Genomic DNA, 18,635 nt, shown 5'->3' with positions numbered 1-18,635 from the left:
ATAAAAATCAACACATTTTCAAACTTTAAAACGGGTAAATTTTGACCCGCAGGACGACACGAGGGTTAAACTAGTTTCACGAAGAGATACACAGACACAACTGACACACAGTATTCTGATACACAGTGATGTGCTGAAAGATTATATATGGGGCTTACCAGTTCAAGATGAGAAGAGAAAGAAGGATGTGAGAACATAAAGCTTAATAAGGAGAAAGATATTATTTATAGAGGGGGGAAAATGAGGAGCAAGCTTAGGAAACCCCCAAAAAACTCATCTCAAAGTTATAGACAAGGACGTTTTCTATAAAAAAAAATGATCTCTCCATACCTCAAGATGGCATAGGTATAACTCTACACCATTTTTATAATCTATAAAGCACACATCTATGCAATCTCTGCCTCTCCTCCTCTCTTGCTGCAGCTCAAGCACACCAGCTTAAGTCAGGTTCTCATTCTGGATAAAAGAGACAGTATTCAAGTTAGCTGCTGATTCAGAAGTTAAGGGAAAGGACAAGGAAAATGTTAAGGGAAAAGTTCAGGACAAAGGTAAGTAAGTCACACACCACGCTCCAAAATCTCTGCCCCACCTCCCAACATTAGCCTACCTATAACTCTGCTCAAACAGACTGTTTACTGGAGTAATTCAGATATAGCTGAACAAGAAACCAATTGTAAAGAAGGATTATACTACAGCATATTTTGCTCACAATGTATTTACGAGCAAAATAAAGCCACAATGACAAGTTTTGAAAAGGTGTTTTTGACCAGGTGTGGTTTATAAGAACAAATAAATCCAGATAAAATATTTTGTTTTGGCAAAACACTATCAAATCAAGGTGAACTTACTCACTTTGTTTTTCCCTTTTGGTTGTATTACAAAGTCTTCATCAGCAGTTATCACTGAACAACTGTGGATGTTCAGTCTTTTTGGATTTTCTGCTTTACTCTCAATTTTCTGTCCTTGGAGTTAATCAAAAACCTGTCAGTTGACCTTAAACTGTCAAATGTAAAATATAAACTCTTTTCTAATGTAATTTATTACCATAGGAACTGAGCTCTTGTCCTCAAACACACCCTGACAAGATGTCTGACAGTCACATGTTCATGTTCTGGAAGTTAAGGGAAAAGTTAACAAGCTCCACATTCCACATTCACCCATAAAGTCCCATAACACAATACTATACTATATATAACTAATGAAAAGCGAAATAAATCTGCCCTCTCTGTTTCTGATAAAATACTAAAAAAAAAAAAAAAAAAAAAAAGAGGAAATTCTATCAATAGCCTGATGATAACTTATCTAACTACAGCAACTTACAGTACAACCATGAAATGCATGTTCAGTGTTACTGGGCTATCTGTTGCCTTATTATGTAAGTTACTTTAACAATCTGATATGACAAAAAATGTCCTTGAGTTCCTAACATTTGTTTTTTCAACAATATATGATTTTTAAGGGGTTTAACACATGATATACATGATTAGACTCAGGCTGTTTTAAAAAATATTCTTACTTTTGTAATAAATAAATAAACCAAAATCTGTAGATTCATAGAACTTGGAGCAGACAGATCTAATGACGCCACTGCTGAGAACTGTACTTTGTGCTTCTAAGGAAGTATCTGAAGATCTTACTGATGGTAACATTGCACAACAATTCTCAGTAAAACTCTGTTTCAGCATTGCAGACCTTGCCTTTTGCGTCAAGCAACCACGAACAGTTTTCCACAGACATTTTTTTTAGTTTTTTATTGCAGTGTCGACTTGGGGCTCGTTGTCATGTTTTATACATCTATGAGTTGTAAGTAGTTCCACCAACGACTGATTCTCCTTTACATTTAGAATTTTGTTTCATTTAAAAACATCTTTGAAGCCCTAAAAAATCCAATTGTATGTTTGAAAAAAATGTTCTTAACACCCCATTACAGAATATTGAACTCATGACTCCTCAGATTTATCTTGTGACCCTTTGGAGGGATTCTGACCCTTAGTTGGGAAACCACTGGTATAGATGTATTCTTCCATCAGTATAAGAAGAAATGTGTAATTCCCGCTTGTAATGGAGGTGTTTACATAGCTGTATTAGTACATCATTTCTAAACAGGCACAGGACGTGAGCACTTCCACCTCAGTCTATTACTAAACCCCATGGTGGTTTGATGTTCAACCTTATACAGTGGATTTTAATCTTTTCCATTCTGTACACAATAGAATAACAAGTTATTGCTCACTTGAAAAATAATTGCTCACTGCATATGAACAGTTCATCAAAATATCTATTTGCATATTTTACAGTAATTCTATGTCCATGTGAAACCCACTGGCTTAATGCACTTAATGAAATGTCGAACCATAAGGCCTACAGGTCATTATCTACATACAGCAGATCAACATGTCAAATTCTTTTTACAGTATCTCTTCCAGTTTGCTACGCAACAAGACAAAGTCTGTTGTGTGTTGAAACACGTGAGCCCCTATTTAACCATTGATATGACAGCAGTTACTGGTTGTAAGGACGGCTTCGAAGCAGATTGTCCAGATCAGTCTTGTTGATGGTACCATAGGCCTGGGAGTAGCTGCCTAGTTTGGCTCTTGGGTCGCCTGCAGCAGCCACGTTACAGTTACTCTGAAATACTTTCTTGCTGAACCGTGGCGGTGGCCGAGCCTCACGAACCTGAGAACTGGAACGCTGGTTCTGCATGAGAAGAAAGTGAAAGTTAAAATAAAGTCATGCATGATAATCATTTTATTTCTTTTGTTTTGCAGAGTTTTGGAATAATCTTGCACTTTTGTGCATTAAACGTTGGAATCTATATCTGAGCATTTGCATAAAATGGCTAAAGTTGGATCCAACCCTGACAGGCTGTGGACTGACCAGGTGCGCAGATGTGACAGCGAGCCCTGCAGACAAAGATGGCTCATCTCTGCGGACTAACGGGTTGTTCTGGGTTTGGTTTAGGGTCAAGGAGAAGGAGCGGTTGTGGGCCGCAGGGGCTGAGCGACCCCGCTGGAGAATCTGATCCATGGACTGTTGGAGGGAGGGTGAAGAGACAGAGTGAGAAAATCCACGTAGTCAAAAATATAAAGAGTAGTAAAATGACATCACAACATGATAAGACAAAGTTAGTGGACTGAGGTCCTCTTACCACGTTAGCGCTGCTGCCCTCTGTTGGTGATAGTGTTGCATTTCCATTACTGGTCTGTCCCACTAGTCTCCTACTGGCTGTAGTGGAGTGGTAGTAATAAGAAGGACCCACTGGACTCCGAACAAAACCATCTGAATGACAAAAAGAGCTGTTTGAGCTTTCTACCTGAAGCAATGCAAATGTACATTATCAGAGTTTTTGTACAAATAGAAAAACACTATTTTTCATACCTTACTTTAAGTCATATAACTAGAACCATATATCATCTAACACAAAGTTCTTAAATGTTGAATGTCAAAACAATTGCAATACTGTGAGTTTCGAATACTACATACATCTTCGTATTTAAGTAGCAAACAGTTACACAGGTTCAGTATTGTACAGGTAGATTTCCATACTTGGGGCATGTGTGATAGGGTTATATGTGATTTTTCCTAAGCCAGGGCTAGCTAACGGGTCCGTCTTTTCCACAGCCGAAGGTTTGCTGACGCCTGTATGTGAAGCCAGGTGGTTTGTCTCATCAGTCTTTTCATGTTGTGGCTTTCCCTCATGGTCGTCATCTTGGTTGCTGTTCGCTGCCCCTGTTCCTTTCTCTGCTTTATCACACTTCACGCTGGGCTTCTCCTTGCTACTGATGCAACCTCCATCCTTTGGCTGGATCAGCCTCAGCATCCCAGGATTCATTCTCTTCTCCAGTATCATCTGCAGGTTTAGAAGAGGAGTTTTCACAAGATTCAATCAGTCTGATCAGATCAACTTCGACTAATGATTTTATAATGCCGTGCACTTCAAAGTATTGTGGTCCACTTTTGGAGCATTTATAACTCATTCTGTACCTCATAAAGTTTGTTGCGGTATTGAACAACAGATAATTGCACATCATCATCCACTGGCAGCACTACATCGCAGTTAAGAGCCGGCTCTTTGGCAGGATTATGGAACCTCCAGGAAAAGAAAACATAGTTAGGGATGCATGACAGCACTTCCCGGCAACATGAAAATGACATTATGGTACAATAATTGATCTCAGGAACACAGAGTACAGACGATAATAACTCTAGCTGTTCCACTAAATAAAGAAAAGTTAACAAAATAAAAAAAGACAGCTCCACAATCCTTTTGCTGTGAGGAAAATCTAAGCTCATCTTCTATTTCATGAACTGATCTGAATGCTGGATTCTTAGTACCTGGCTACATATGGGTGTTGAAGGGCTTGCTCTGCAGTCAGCCGCTTGTCTGGGTTAAAAACAAGCAAACCCCTCAGCAGGTCGAGAGCATCAGGAGGCACAGACGGATGGAGAAGATCCTGCAAAGGCACCTGTGGTCTAGAGAAGGAAGAACAAAGCTGGACTGTAAAAGTCAGAGAAATAAAATACCAGTAAAAAGGTTTAACTACCTGAGAGAAGACAAAAGACAATATTCTACTAACAATAATGCTCCTTTAAAAGTATATAGGAAGAGAATCATTGACGTTTGCAGTTAAAGTAGACATTTGGACTGCACTGCTCATTTAGACGTCTCCATGCACCTATGACAGTATGGCGGCCTATAGAAGCTATCAGTGGTTAGTTTATGATTTTGCTGCATGTTTCCATCACTGCAATAGTCACTGCTTCTGCTCCCTGAGCATTTAATCAGCCTCGCCTCCACTTGTAGGCTCTTAAAATAATGTTCTCGGTGGAGGGGAAGGAATTTGTTATTGTGACTCCCTAAAATAGCTCTGTGTGAAGTGACATGATCAGAAAGAGGCCAAGCATGAACTGTACACGCTGTTTACTTACATATAAATAAACTGCTCGTGAGATGACAGATTAATATGCAACAGGTACATCACTGGTTAGTTAGATTAAAATATTTACATGTACATGCACACAAAAAACATGTTTTGTAAATATGTAGTGTTTAATGTAAGATTTTCACAACATAAACTGCAAAGAAAATCTAGTCTTACTTCAGTAGCATTCTCTGAATGACTGAGGATCCGTATTCTGACTTGATTGCAAGAACATCTGAAATTTGAAAGGTGTTTAGTTAATCCAAGGTAAAAGTAAAGTGCTAAGCATTTGAAGAAATTGAATCTGGAGTTTATGTTCATCACCTTCTGGGCTAGGGTGTGGTATGGCACTCATGATCTTTTCTATTTGGTTGATGGTGGAAGTTCCAGGGAACAGGGCTTTTCCCAGCAGCATCTCTCCCAGGATACAGCCGAGGCTCCACATGTCCACACCTTTAGTGTACCTTTGGACAAGATTAGCTCCTTTAACTGGCTAGTACACTGAGAATTACTACATAACTTCACATTTTTTTGTCCTGTTCCTTAAAAAGAAGAAAGAATGAAAATTAAGCATTCCACCTTGTTAGCATGTCCATGGTGACATATCAGGATATAAGTGACATCAGCAGTTAACACCATGGCTGAGCATTTCTGCAAACTGCAGAGCACTGATGACAGTCTTAGAAACACAGATTCAGTCCTGCAGGTTTTCATATGTAACAAACCTAAAGAACCAATCACATATTCCTGGACTTTCTGTGCCATTATTCTTCTCTAGAATTGGTTTCTGATTGCATGACTCATTTTCTGTTATATTGCAACTTTTAATTGCATAGGATAGAGTCGTTTTGCAGTGTCTCAGGTGAGCTGGTGTGTTTGAGCTATAGCGAGTATTGGAGGGTTGATGGAGATGGAGGAGAGGGCTTCATAAAGCTGCAAAATCTAAAAAGACAACGGTGTGGAGTTGCATCTAAGCCATTTTAAGACTGGAAGACATTATTTTCATGGAAACATCTCCTAATCATATAACTTTGACAGACAGAAATGAGTTTTAAGGTGTTTAATCAATGACTGGAGAGGGACTTTTAGACAAGTACATCAAGTTTACCTTCTTCACCATTGGAAAAATCAACTGTTGTGAAGGAGAAAAAGGACAAGCAGAAGATGTGGTTCAAATCCTGACAACAGATGCTCATCACAGTTGATACCTTGCGGATCCCAGCAGGATCTCGGGAGCTCGATACCACCGTGTTGCCACGTACTCCGTCAGTGCAGGATTCCCGCTGTCCTCTTGGATCTGGTTGAGTGATCTGGCCAAGCCAAAATCACACAGCTTGACAACACAGTCAGTGTCCAAGAGCACGTTTGATGGCTGTGGGAAACACAGACAAGAGAAACATTCTTCACAAAGGCAATAAGAGTCTGATTTTCACTTAAGGAATGAAATGAAGAATGAAAATCAAGTTTCCAGGGTTGAGAGCCTTTGTGTGTGGACATGTAAGCAGATTTGTTGCAGGATTGTGTTGCTGTATGTGATATTACTGTATAAACAGAGCATTTTGAAAGTATCACATGATACTCCTGTGTGTATTGTGACTAAAACAGACAGAAAGGAAAACATGGAATGCCTAAAAAGCTCTGTTTTTGGCAGTACAATGCCATAGCTATTGATGTAAGAACTTAAGTGATTTTGGTTATTATCAAGAAAACCATGGAAAATTGCTAGATATCAGCTCTTAAAAAACTCTTATGTGCTATTTTTGTTGTTGTCATTATATTTGTCCAAACAAACGTACCTTTTAGTTGTACCAGGCATTAAAGTGAACAAGAAATTGAAGAAAACAAGGGTGGTCTAATAAGTTTTTCCATGAGTGTGTGTATATATATATATATATATATATATATATATATCTGTATTTACATGTGGAAGCGCTGTAGTTATGGTGTGTTACACATTATACTACATATGTACACAGGCCACAAAACAAAAATTAGGTCATTAATATGCAATACAAGAAAGATATACATGCAAAGCACAACTACCAATTTGAGATTTTTTTAAAAATCCAAATAAGAGCATATTTGTACAGAGTGATCTTGTTATAAATTTTCTTCACATATTCTCTATCTGATAATCTCACTGGTGTACCTTTTGGTCCCTGTGAATCACATTTCCTGAATGGAGGTATTTGATGGCTTTGAAGAGCTGGTACATCACATAACGTTTATGGATGTCCTTCAGCAGGGTGCCTTTCTTTATCACTGCATGCAGGTCAGTATCTAGTACAAAGCAAAAAGGACATTTTATTCATTATATGGCAGCAAAAGGCATTTCAGCCAATATTATGTTAGTAAATAATCATCAGATCAGCATTCACAGCACTGCTGAACACACGATCATCCATAATCACATAAACACTGATTTCAACCCAACAGCATGGTAGAAATAAAATGCCAGAGAGAACCAATGGAGGTCTGTACAGTGATGCTGCAGTACAGTCAAGCATTGGACTGCACAGAGGGAGAGGTGTGTCTGTGGACTCTGCAGCAAGACAGTGCAGCCAGCCAAGGGAAGCTTCCACACACAGTAACACACACACACACCTCAGCCTGTTTGGTGCCAAATTAAACAGCTATGAACCGCTGCAGCCTCCCTCATGTTGAATGATGATTATTCCAACACTCACCCATGTAGTCAAAGATGAGGTAAATGTCTTTATCATTTTGCGCTCTGATGACGTTTAGAAGTTTGATGATGTTGGGATGATCTCCAAACTCCTGTACAAAGAATACAGATTTCAGTAACAGAAACTACACACACAGACACACACAGAAAATACACTCTGGCTACTGTTTGATCTGTAATATCTGGCAGGTATCATGTCAAGGTTGTGTAAACAACAGTGAAGTTTTCAACAGAGGTTACATAACAGTCCTTATAAAGCCTATGTCTGCAGTAGCGGAAGATGACAATAGCTGATTAGGGCTGCGCATTTGTTTGTGAAGGTCACACAAATGTAGGTCAGCAGAAAAAAAAATTAAACAAAAACATGTTCCGCATGGGTGTAGAGAACAGTGAGTTCATTTTTGAAAGCAGAAATCAGCAAATCACATTCCCTGTTGTAGTCATTTCGATATTTAGATGTATTGGGGAGTTGTGTCGCATGCATGCACTGCATACTGTTCCCTGCATGTTTCGTCATATTGGATAGAAATGCTAGCTTAGAGGTTTCCAATATATGCAGTTTTGCAACTGTGCAAGTATTTTTACACAAAAGTGGATCCCCTATGAGCAAGGACAATGTCATTATGTGTTTTTTTTGTGTGACCCAGTGCAAACCTGGTTTAAAACAGGAACAATACATGGTTAGATCACACACCACATTGACAAAAATGTCCCAAAAGTCCCAAGTTCAATTCCCAGCCGACCAGACCTTTACTCCCCTGCTCTGTTTCCCCATATTTCCTCTCTGCATAGACTGCATTGAATAAAAGAAAAAATGCCAAAACCTACCAGCAAAATTCTGCCATTTCAGCAGAAACGTGATGGAAGCGTAATAGAAAAATAAATTGCAGTGCACCTAACTAGACAGAGCAGGATAAGAGTGGGAAAAAAATGGGGCTATTTAGTGAAGTGGACTGTTAACAAATGCAGCTACCTCTAAAACCAATTTACATATAAAGTGTGAGGGAAGATGCAGTACAAGTGGTGAGAGTCGGACTAAGATCATCAACGTTTGAGTCTTCAGGACTGAGATTAAAACTCAGAGGATAGTCTGATAAATAGTTCAGCAATTACTTAATTCAAAGACAATTACTATTATGTTACCTGAAGGAACATGATTTCCCTGAATGTCCGCTGTAAAAAGAAACAAAAACATTATAGTCATGATGTGAATTTCACAAGGAAGCTGCAGTCTTGTTTACTATACATGTAAACTAGGCAAACACAAGCCTCCTGTTCTGTTTAATCATTAGCCAGACTTGTCTTTATCTTGAAACAGGTGAAGGAGGACATTTATACTGAGTGGTTCCTATAGTCGATCACAGCCTGGGAGTCTGGAAAATAGAGTTGCAACACAATTGCAACATAGAAAATAAGATAAATGACATTTGTTTCACAGAATTCTTCTCAAAATGTTTGTTTTTGGGTTGTTGTTTTTTTAAAACACATTTTTCAAATCCACATTGTGTTGGATCCAAATATTTTTACCCCTTCAATCTTCTAAAAACCAGCATTTTTTTAATTTTTAAGCAATCACAAAGCAAAAAACAAGCCAAAAATGTTGGGAACCACCTGCCCATATACATGATAAAGGTTAACAGTTCACAACAGTTTACATCTACTGCAGGTCACACAATACACACCTGGGCATCTGTCCTGTTTCTGAAGGCGTCAAAGATCTTTTTCACAGCCACAATCTCGCCTGTCTGTCGGTCAACTGCTTTCCAGACGATGCCATAGGCCTTAGACAGATACAAAATACAGATAACATATAGTCAGCTATATAGGAGTGGGACTATATCCTGTGCTAGTCAATAAAATATTAAGTGCAGGTTGTGACCAAGGTTAAAAGAAACTATAAAAAACAAAAATTATAAAATATTGCTGAAGTCAAAGTTGCATCCAGGAATTTTTTAATTAAATAGCACACCCTCTCCCATTAAAATGTGTATTTAAATCCAGTTGTATGTGCATTAGGATATTAAGCAGCAGAAAAAGCTTCCTGGTGGCCTGAAAACACATGGAGATTTTTTTGTTTTTGTCTCCCTTTATCACCTGGATTTATATTATAAATTTATATTGTGTTTATATACTGATGGCATAATCTGAGGATTGAATAAGGGAGTGTGTATATAATATAAGTGAGTATTTTACGATGTGTATGTGGGAGTGAGGATGCGAGGTTGCTAGGCTGTGAAGGTATGTTTGAACACATTATCTTACTTGATTTAGTACCTTGGATACATGTTTAATATTTACTATTATGTCTACCTACTCAGGGATGGCAATTGGCTAGTAGCTAAATCTGGTACGATACATCTTCTCCTATGTGATTCATGATTTTGTGCACAGTCCCTGACAAATAAACAAAAAGTATGTCCTACATGCTTCCTGATTTTCTACACGCTGGTTTACATGCAGTGTTCTCCACTTGACTGGGAATCTAGGAAGTTCTCTGGACAGTAAGCTTTTAAAAAATGCAGGTATGTGTCTTAAAAATTGGAAAATATAAAACACACTCTGGGTTACTATCCATAGAACCAAATATGGATGATTTGCAGCTTAGACTTTGATGGACGGTGAGGCAGGGAGTGAAGCCAAGCATAACAGAGGCAGCAGTGAGGCAGGGCATCAGGATACACTGCTATTGTAGTGACACTGTCATCAGAGGCTATGGAGACTGGAGACTCTTTGTATCAGGCAACCAGGAAAACTGATAATTCACAGGGAAATTTAACAAAATAGCATTAAAAATAAATACACAGTTCATTCAGAATAATATGACATAATAAAGCTTTTTGTTTGTTGCTATAAAACTACTTTACAACTACTTAAATCCAGTGCTGCCGTTTGTTTCCTTAAAGAAACCCTGAGCAGGATGCTACACTGCCATCTATAAACAGGTTGAACAGCAGCGTAACCTGAGTCATGGCTGCCCTCAGGTATGTCAATATGACGGGTCTATGTGGCAGCTATCACCTAGTTATCTAAAGCACAGCAGCAATTTGTGAATCTCTGTGGACACACGGTGGAAAGAAAACCGGTCTGTTTTTAGTCCTGTAGCAACTACATCAGCGGAGCAAACAACTAAAGGGTTTGGAGTCTAAAGGGAACAAGTGTCCTCACACGTCAGCTGATCTACAAAGAAAGGGTTTGTCCTGCCAAAGTAAATAAACCTCTTGCTTACAACACTGGTGTTCACTGAGGACCTTAAGTCGGGAGAATTTCAGGAATTTTCTCAAGGCTAAAGAACGGAGGGAACTTAAGTGGTAAAAAAGTGATGTGCATGCTGCAAAGGTGCATTCAAGACTTTTAAGATATCATTTTTGCTTCCATATCATGTCATTTTCAGGGTAATGGGCAGAAAAACACACCCAGGATACATATTATGGGTTCATTATGCTACACGTTGTCGAATTGCATCCATAGACTTCATATATTTGAAGGTAAGTTTCTTGAAAATGAGTAATTTCTTACACTTTTATTCAGAAATCTGCTTTTTAGCTACATATACATACACAAGATTTTCCACTATCATCCGTAGCCTGATTTATAGAACATTTTAATCCTAGAAACACAACTAAAAATGATTTAATTTCTGGGTCTTGACATTACTTTTTCATTAATAGAGTGAAAAAAGGAAAGATCAAATATTCAGATCCAAGATGTCAACAAAATAAAACCAAAATTTCAGAAACCCTGACATACAAAAGAAAAAAGCAAAAGTCAGTTGAGGAAGCTCCATGGTGATCTCAATTAATTAAGAACATTTTACCTTGTGCAACCTTAATTCTCCATACAGCCACAAGCAAATCAGCTTCCATTTCCACTGAATCAATTAAACTGAAAAGTCACTCACCCCTTTTCCAAGTCTCTTCTTGATTTCATACTTGAGAGAAATGTGTTCCTCCACCTCAGTCACGTTTCCTGCTTCATATTTTTTGCTCATTTTCTTCAGTTTGTTTTCGTGCTGCTGCTCATACAGAAATCCTCCCCAAGCTCCGTGGTAGTTCCTGTGAAAGAATCACCTTCATTTTCCTCAAAACAGTGCGGTGAGAGGTGTAGCATCCAAGTCAGTGACTCCCAAACACACAGTAATGAAGAATATCACTGATCTAGCTGCAGAGTCTTTGTAGCTTCGTATCTTACCTGGGAACTCCTCATATGACTGTCTCCACTCAGACGCCGCGTTGTTCAGTCAGTGTCGGTGGAGGAGCAGGTTAGCTTCCACCTCCATGTAGCCACTGAGAGTCAGACAGTCTACTTTAAGCGGAACGGAGCAGTATGTGTTGTAGCATTTGTTGTTTTTTGTCAAGGTGAAGCGCCAGTGGACAGTTTGGCAGCTGCCACACTTTTGCAGCAAACAGACGAGCCGTGGAGTTTTGTCGTTACCTGTCGTCCTGGTAACGAACACGACGACGCCTGCGTCTTAAAGGGGCCGCAGCACAAATACACGTCACACGGTCGCCATGTTGAAAGGAGCGGGTTTGTTTGTTTGTTTGTTATATGGGTCAAAAAATAACTGAGGGACTTCTGAAGTCCATGGGATATATCTTGCATACATTTTTATTAAAAGTAAAACAAACTAATGTTTTGTATGTTCATTATGATCATGTCTTTACAAATTCCACAATTATTTATTATAGAAACGATCCGTGTATTTATCTGGCAATTGGATTTTCCGTTCTGAAACGGGTATTGAAAAACAAAAAACGAGTGGTTATTTGATTTTCGTTTTAAAATACAAAAATTAAAATTGAAATACAAGGTGTTTTTTCTTTTCATGATCAAAAAGGGATATACGAAATTTTAAAAATGCTTTGATTTTCATTTCATATTGAGAATAACAAAAAAATAAAATCAGTAAGAGACAGAAACGAAAAAAGGTCAGTTTTTTCATTTTCTGAGACCGGAAGTGGTCATCAGCAAGTGTGGAGCCAAACGACAACAAGATCCTCAGAGGGCGGAGCCAGAGCGCAGTGATTGGTCAGACCATAGAAGACAGCGCGCTAGCGGATCTAGTCTTCTAAGCCGGGATTCCACAAGCATCTACTCGGCGCGGTACGGCTCGCCACTATTGTATCTGACTCGGCTCGTCTCGGTTTAGTTGTTTTTCCATATAGCCTCATCGTGGGTGGAGTCGTCATAGCGCAGCGAGCCGAAAGTCCCTTAACGTCATTTGCGTGCGACACAAACGCAACATAACAGAGGCGATGGTTCACCTGCTGCTCGGTCTGTGGCTTTCTGTCAGATTCAAAGTAATAGAAGAGTCGGAGAAAGCTGAGAGCGGCGATTCGGAACACTCAGGAGACACACAGGAGAGTTTGGGAGGCAATGCAGCAGTATCAAGCCGAAGACGAGGATATGAACGAGACGACATATGAGTCTAAGCTAATGCTAGTTCGCTAGCTATCGTGTATCAGTCCTGGCTGCAGTTTGTCGCTATTAGGTATTAAAATATGTATGCTGTGTATGTGTTTCAGATGCTCTCTTATGAGACTTCATGGGATTTACCTGAAGCAGCAGCACATGAGCCTGCAGTGGCACAAGGTGTAGAGGAGGAGGGCAGAGATGTACAGGATGCACTGATGCACTACGTGTCATGCAAAGTTATTCTTCTCGCTATACTTCTGTTTTTCAGTCCCCGGACCGCTATTGTTTTCTTTAATGCAATTCTGACAATAAACTTTTGTACCTTTTGCAGATGTGTCTATGCTATTGTTTTATTTGTGAAGGTTAGCAAGATTACATGACAAACACCAAGACATTAAAACAGCTGTTTTAAGAATATTCCAGTTTGATAAATCAGTATTGCTTTGGTGTAATTCAGTCAACAGAATTATGAACCATAAAGGAGTTTGTGTTAAAACATGTTAAATTCCATTAAACATAAATGCATTATTAGGGAATACAGAATTGTTTGGTTCAGACTGTTGACTCTTTTCCTACCAGTGTCTTAACAGACAAAATGAAAAGTTATGATGCAGTCACATAAGTCACAAAATAGTTTATTAGTCAGCAGCAAAATCAAAACTATTTACAATGTGCAAAGTACAAACTGTGGTGGGCCTGTCCTAAAGTGGAGGGCTAAAAGTAAAACTATATACAACTAAGCCCTTGTCCACACGTAGCCAGGTATCTCACAAAACGAAGATATTTTTCTACGATTCGGCCTATCATCCACACAAAAACGCAGATTTACGTCATCAAAAACGATTCTTTTTAAAAACTCCGACCAAAGTGAAGATTTGCGAATTCTCCATTTTATGCGTCTGCATGTGGACATCAGTAACCGGGGTTTTGCGTTTCGAAACGTCACCGCCTGCGACAAAATATGTTCTTACGTCACATATGCGACCTGTGTTTACATTCGGTAACAGTATGGATGCTCTCACAAGGTTTTGGGCGCTGTTTCTTGTGCAGGCGCTTTTTACTTGCTTGTTTTTACAAGCCCAGATACTGCTCCACATTCAACAACACAGGCGAAGGACAACGTTAAGGATGGTTCTTCTCCACCACCTTGCTAGGATTTGGGGAACTACTGCCACCTAAAGGTCTGGCATGCTTATGAATGTGCTGAAAAACGCACTTATGCGGTTAGGTGTGGATGAAGTTTTTTTCTAAAAACAAGGTGGTGTGTACGTAAGTTTTTTTCTAGACGGAGGGGGGCAGGATATTCGGTTTTACAAAAACCCTGCTACATGTGGACAAGGCCTCAATCTCAAGTCTCTGGGAGGTGGACTCGCTGGCTGCCCACTGCCTGCACCAGCTGCCCCAGCACACCCAGGAATGACTGGTTGAAGGCAGCGTTCTGGACCATCTCCTGCCACTGCAAGGCCGCTTCATTCTCTCTTGCCTCGCTGAGGAGCAACCAGATGTTCTCATCATGCTGGGTGCCGGTTCCGCTCCTTCTCAGCCTGCATCTCCACAAGTACGCTTGGAAGGTCCAATTTTCTGTTGCACCTTTTCCTCTTGCCTAGACCAAAGACAGAAAAGTGATCAGAATCAGCTTTAGTAAGTACACAATATACAAGGAATTTGGTTTCGGCTGTTGGTGTCACACTAGGAATATGGAAGAGAATAATAAAAAATAAAGAAACTATAGAAAGGAATGGGAAGAAAAATGAAATAGCAAAATTAAATAAAACAATATATACAGAAATTTACAGCTAGACTGGAATAAACACATTAGCAAAATGATAATTGCTATAAACAGTAGTGCAAAAGCAGAGAATGCTGTTCATGGTGAAAAAAAATGCTGTACATGTCCATTGGAATACTGACTATTGTACAGGTGTGTAGGAATGGCTCAGCTGTTTATTACAGTGATGGCAGTGGGGAAGAAACTGTTTTTGTGTCTGGTGATTTCTGTGTACAGGGATCTGTAGTGCCTGCCAGAGGGGAGGGGGGAGACAGTTTATGTCCAGGGTGAGTGGGGTCTCTGATGATGTTTTCTGCAGTCCGTACTATAGGCTGTAGTCTGTTTCTGTCCTGCTGTGTGGCTGATCCAGAGGTGCACAGGACAGATTGGATGACTGCAGTGTAGAACTGGATCAGCAGCTCCTGCAGCAGGCCATGTCTCCTCAGCTGTTGTAGGAAATACATCCTCTGCTGAGCCTTTTTCAGGATGGAGTGGATGTTCATCTCCCACTGCAGGTCCTGAGAGACTGTAGTCCCCAGGAGCTAGAAGGACTCCACAGCTATGATGTGATGTGTTTAGCCACCCGTCCATTGATTTTCAATCATGATCATGTCTTTGATTGTTTTACTTTAATAAATTTTTGGCACTCTTTACTTTAACTGAAGCACAAATAGTATTTCCTCCACCACAACTAAAAACAACGTGGTGTGAACTTCATTTCATCTTGTGCACATTTTGGAGTTGCTAAGAACAGCTGTGTTTTCTTATTTCTATGTATATTTTCATTCAGTTTCACAGCAACCTCGTGACTATAAGAAGAATGGTTGCAATACTACATTGCACGAGAAAGTAAATTAGAGTGACTTGCTTGTTAAGTCAATAGGAAAAAAATGGAGCTGCATGTGTTCTGTTTATGTGTCACTGTAGCTACATGTAGCTTTCATCAGGCGTTCCTGAGCTGGCATGCTGTACAGTTTGCATTTACACCTGTCTGAATTCTTGGTCGCTGGTCTCGCTGTTCTGATCATGCTTGCAGGCATTTACACCTGCAATAATAATAATGCGAAAATCAACCATGGTCTCTGTTTACCGTGTCTTACCGGTAATAAGACGTTGCTGTTACGTTGATGTTGACAGGGTCGGTGTCCGAGCTGGTACTGGTGTCGAAGCTGGTGCAGGAGAGGAGCCGCTGCTGGTGGTGGAGAGAAGGCAGGGGAGCTGGGGGCTCCGCGACGGAGGTGGAGCAAGCTTCGCATGTGGAAAGGGATTCTTGAACACAAATAAACATCCACCCTAAGTACACGAAAAATACGACATTGTAACTTGTGAAAAAAAATAAACCTGTACGACCACTAGCTTAGTTCGTCATGCAGACTGATGTATTAGCTTCTGAGAGCTAAATGTTAGAAACAGCAGCACGAAATACAAGCAGAGCACGGAGCTAGCGCTGATGGCTAACTAGCTAGCGCTGATGGCTAACTAGCTAGCGCCGATGGCTAACTAGCTAGCTTATCGTCTGCTACAGGAGACAACAACGTTACTTTCTAAATATACTTGTTTGCTTAAAAGAAGCTTGCCACCAATGGGATAAATGATGTAAAAGTTTCTTGAAGTCACAAAACACTCACCATTCTTGAACGTCTCCAATAATGCAGCAGCTGAGTCTCCCTCCTGTTACTCGTCGGTGTGGTGCCAGTAAATAGCTTCCATTAAACCTCTTCCAACACCTCCTGGTTGACCCACGCCGCCGCTGTGGTCCTTGGTGGACCAATAGTCATTTTTGAGCTTTTTCAGCTTCTCCCTACACTGCTTCATTGTCCTCTTTATATACAGTCTACTGTATGTGTGGGCGGCCATCCGCTGAGACCTCCTCATAAACTTTCTCCGTCCAGCTCCCTCTGTATTCTTTGGTCCACCACCAAAGACAGAAAAGTCTCGACCTCTTCATTCACCCACAGTACAGGTCTGGCTGTCATATTAAAATTATGAAGAACAGAGAGGTCTGTGAAGAGCAATGCGCACCGTCGCTGTTTAGTTTTTTTTAAATGCCGGTTTTGTTTTCGTGCTGGAGTCGCTCTCGTGTGTCGTCACTCCCTGTCCAATCAGTGGGCTGCACTCCTGTACAATCAGTGGCCTGCACTATGTAGACGTCACATCTCGGCTCACTTCATCTCGGTTGGAACCTCAGCCGAGGAGGTACGGAAAATCGTACCTGATACCATGCGCTAATCCATATGGAAGCGCTCGCAAACAAAGACGAGCCGAGCAGCACCGCGCTGAGTAGGTGCTTGTGGAATCGCGGCTCTATATATATCTATGGTCTGCATGTCTGGTATCGTCTCTGGCTGCTGTTGACCTTGTTTTTGGAGTAAGACACGGTAAGAAGATAAATACTTCTAACCTGTTGTGTTGTTTTGTTGTACGTTAAATCAGCGACTTGTGAAGAGTTGTGTTTTGTCGTGTTTGAGCAGTTGGTCCAGACGCGTTAGCTAGCTAAGCGGCTAAGTTAGCCAGCGGGCTAATTAACACAGGTGGCTCACTTACTGCTGAACACCTGTGTTAGTTGCTGCTACAGCTGTCTGTCATTAGTAGAATGAAATTCTCAACCTCTATTTCTCTGCTGTTTATTTTAGCTTTTAAAAAAGTTATTTCACTTTAAGGTTAACTGAAACCCGTTCAGCTGCACTGAAGTTTAACATTCAGCTGGTTTGAATTAAACCGCCCTTAACTTAACATTGCGCAATATTACCTCTCTGAATCTCCATAATTTCATTAAATTCCTTCTCTCTTCCACTGCTCAAGTTCAATCCAGTATATAAAATGACATTAATAGTGAATAAACTAACAACCAGCCATTGTATTTATTTATTATTGCATGTATTTGTAGTAAAACATGAGTTGAAACATCCTACTTTTGGATCTAGAACTGCACAAGCCGTTCATTTTCAGTCACCTGACGAGTTAAACTCCCCTTTTTATGTGAGGTCGAAGCAGAAAGTCTGAGTTAATAAAGAAAGTTGTTTATAATTTGTGATACCTGTTATCTCTGACTGAGGCTTTAGTTTTTGTTTAGCCAACTTACATGTAGAAACTTTGTTCAAGAAGATTTCTCAATAGCTAAGAGGACAGGCTGCTTTTTACACAACCTTGTAAAAGAATGTCTGTCAATGCTTTCTGCAGAATTTAGAAACACAACACTTCCTAAACAGATATTTTGAGGCTGTGAGGTTGAACATTTGAGAGTATATCAGTGTGTTTGTTTGTGGTCTTTCTGTTTCTAGGTGGAAGCTGAATTAGTGAGGATGACTCCTGCTCCTGTCATCTCTAAGCTCCTCCCACATCTTTACCTGCACATGAGGAAAATCACTCCTGTAGAATGCAGGTATGTTTGTCATTATTATAAAAAGATGTTGCCTGGTGACCTGTCAGAAACCCGTTATACAGAGTCAGCCAAAATAATGTTTACACACATCAGGAAAAGAAAAACTTGCATAAATGTTTCAATAACAAATTTATTCAGACATCATGAGATTAATAAAAGTTATCTTTGGCCTCTACAATTACAAGAGGTGCTCAAAGTGGTGGCCACTGGCTTCTAGACATTTCTGTTGTGTTGTAGACGTCACTTGTTGATGCTCCATTCATGAGGGTAGCGCCATCTGTTGGGAAAACATCGTACAACAGGACACAGAGTTATCGTGATTTGATCAAACTTAGAAAGAGGAATCTATATGTATAGAAGTACTTATGTAAATGAAATATTTATAGAAGTTTTTCTTTTCCTGATGTATGTAAACATTATTTTGGCTGACTGACTCTGAACTTAATGAGAACAAAACTATCATTT

The 18,635-nt window shown here is 39.9% G+C and overlaps 1 protein-coding gene across 1 annotated transcript; it reads right to left on the bottom strand.

Moving 5' to 3' along the window:
• Positions 1-12: 12 nt before the first annotated feature.
• mapk15 (mitogen-activated protein kinase 15) lies at positions 13-12,039 on the bottom strand. Its single transcript, XM_023262988.3, has 15 exons — positions 11,797-12,039; positions 11,507-11,660; positions 9,291-9,389; positions 8,752-8,781; positions 7,610-7,700; positions 7,072-7,202; positions 6,131-6,294; positions 5,247-5,386; positions 5,100-5,157; positions 4,336-4,473; positions 3,985-4,090; positions 3,547-3,850; positions 3,149-3,279; positions 2,878-3,030; positions 13-2,697 (listed from the first exon to the last, which is right to left on the bottom strand). The coding sequence occupies exons 2-15, from the start codon at positions 11,594-11,596 to the stop codon at positions 2,503-2,505; spliced, it is 1,830 nt and encodes a 609-aa protein (XP_023118756.2). The 5' UTR covers positions 11,597-11,660; positions 11,797-12,039; the 3' UTR covers positions 13-2,502.
• Between the last annotated feature and the right edge of the window lie 6,596 nt (positions 12,040-18,635).

Source organism: Amphiprion ocellaris, chromosome 15 (assembly GCF_022539595.1).
Source record: "Amphiprion ocellaris isolate individual 3 ecotype Okinawa chromosome 15, ASM2253959v1, whole genome shotgun sequence".
Taxonomy (NCBI): domain Eukaryota; kingdom Metazoa; phylum Chordata; class Actinopteri; family Pomacentridae; genus Amphiprion; species Amphiprion ocellaris.
Note: the sequence above shows the minus strand (reverse complement) of the source record. Positions and strands in the feature narration are given on the sequence as shown.

Excerpts from the sequence above, each read along its gene's own strand:
- mapk15 (XM_023262988.3), bottom strand. The coding sequence starts at position 11,596 with ATGAGCAAAAAATATGAAGCAGGAAACGTGACTGAGGTGGAGGAACAC. Across the intron at positions 3,031-3,148 it reads AGGGCAGCAGCGCTAACGTG|TCCATGGATCAGATTCTCCA; the intron begins GTAAGAGGACCT and ends TCCCTCCAACAG. Across the intron at positions 2,698-2,877 it reads CTGTCACATCTGCGCACCTG|AACCAGCGTTCCAGTTCTCA; the intron begins GTCAGTCCACAG and ends CTTCTCATGCAG.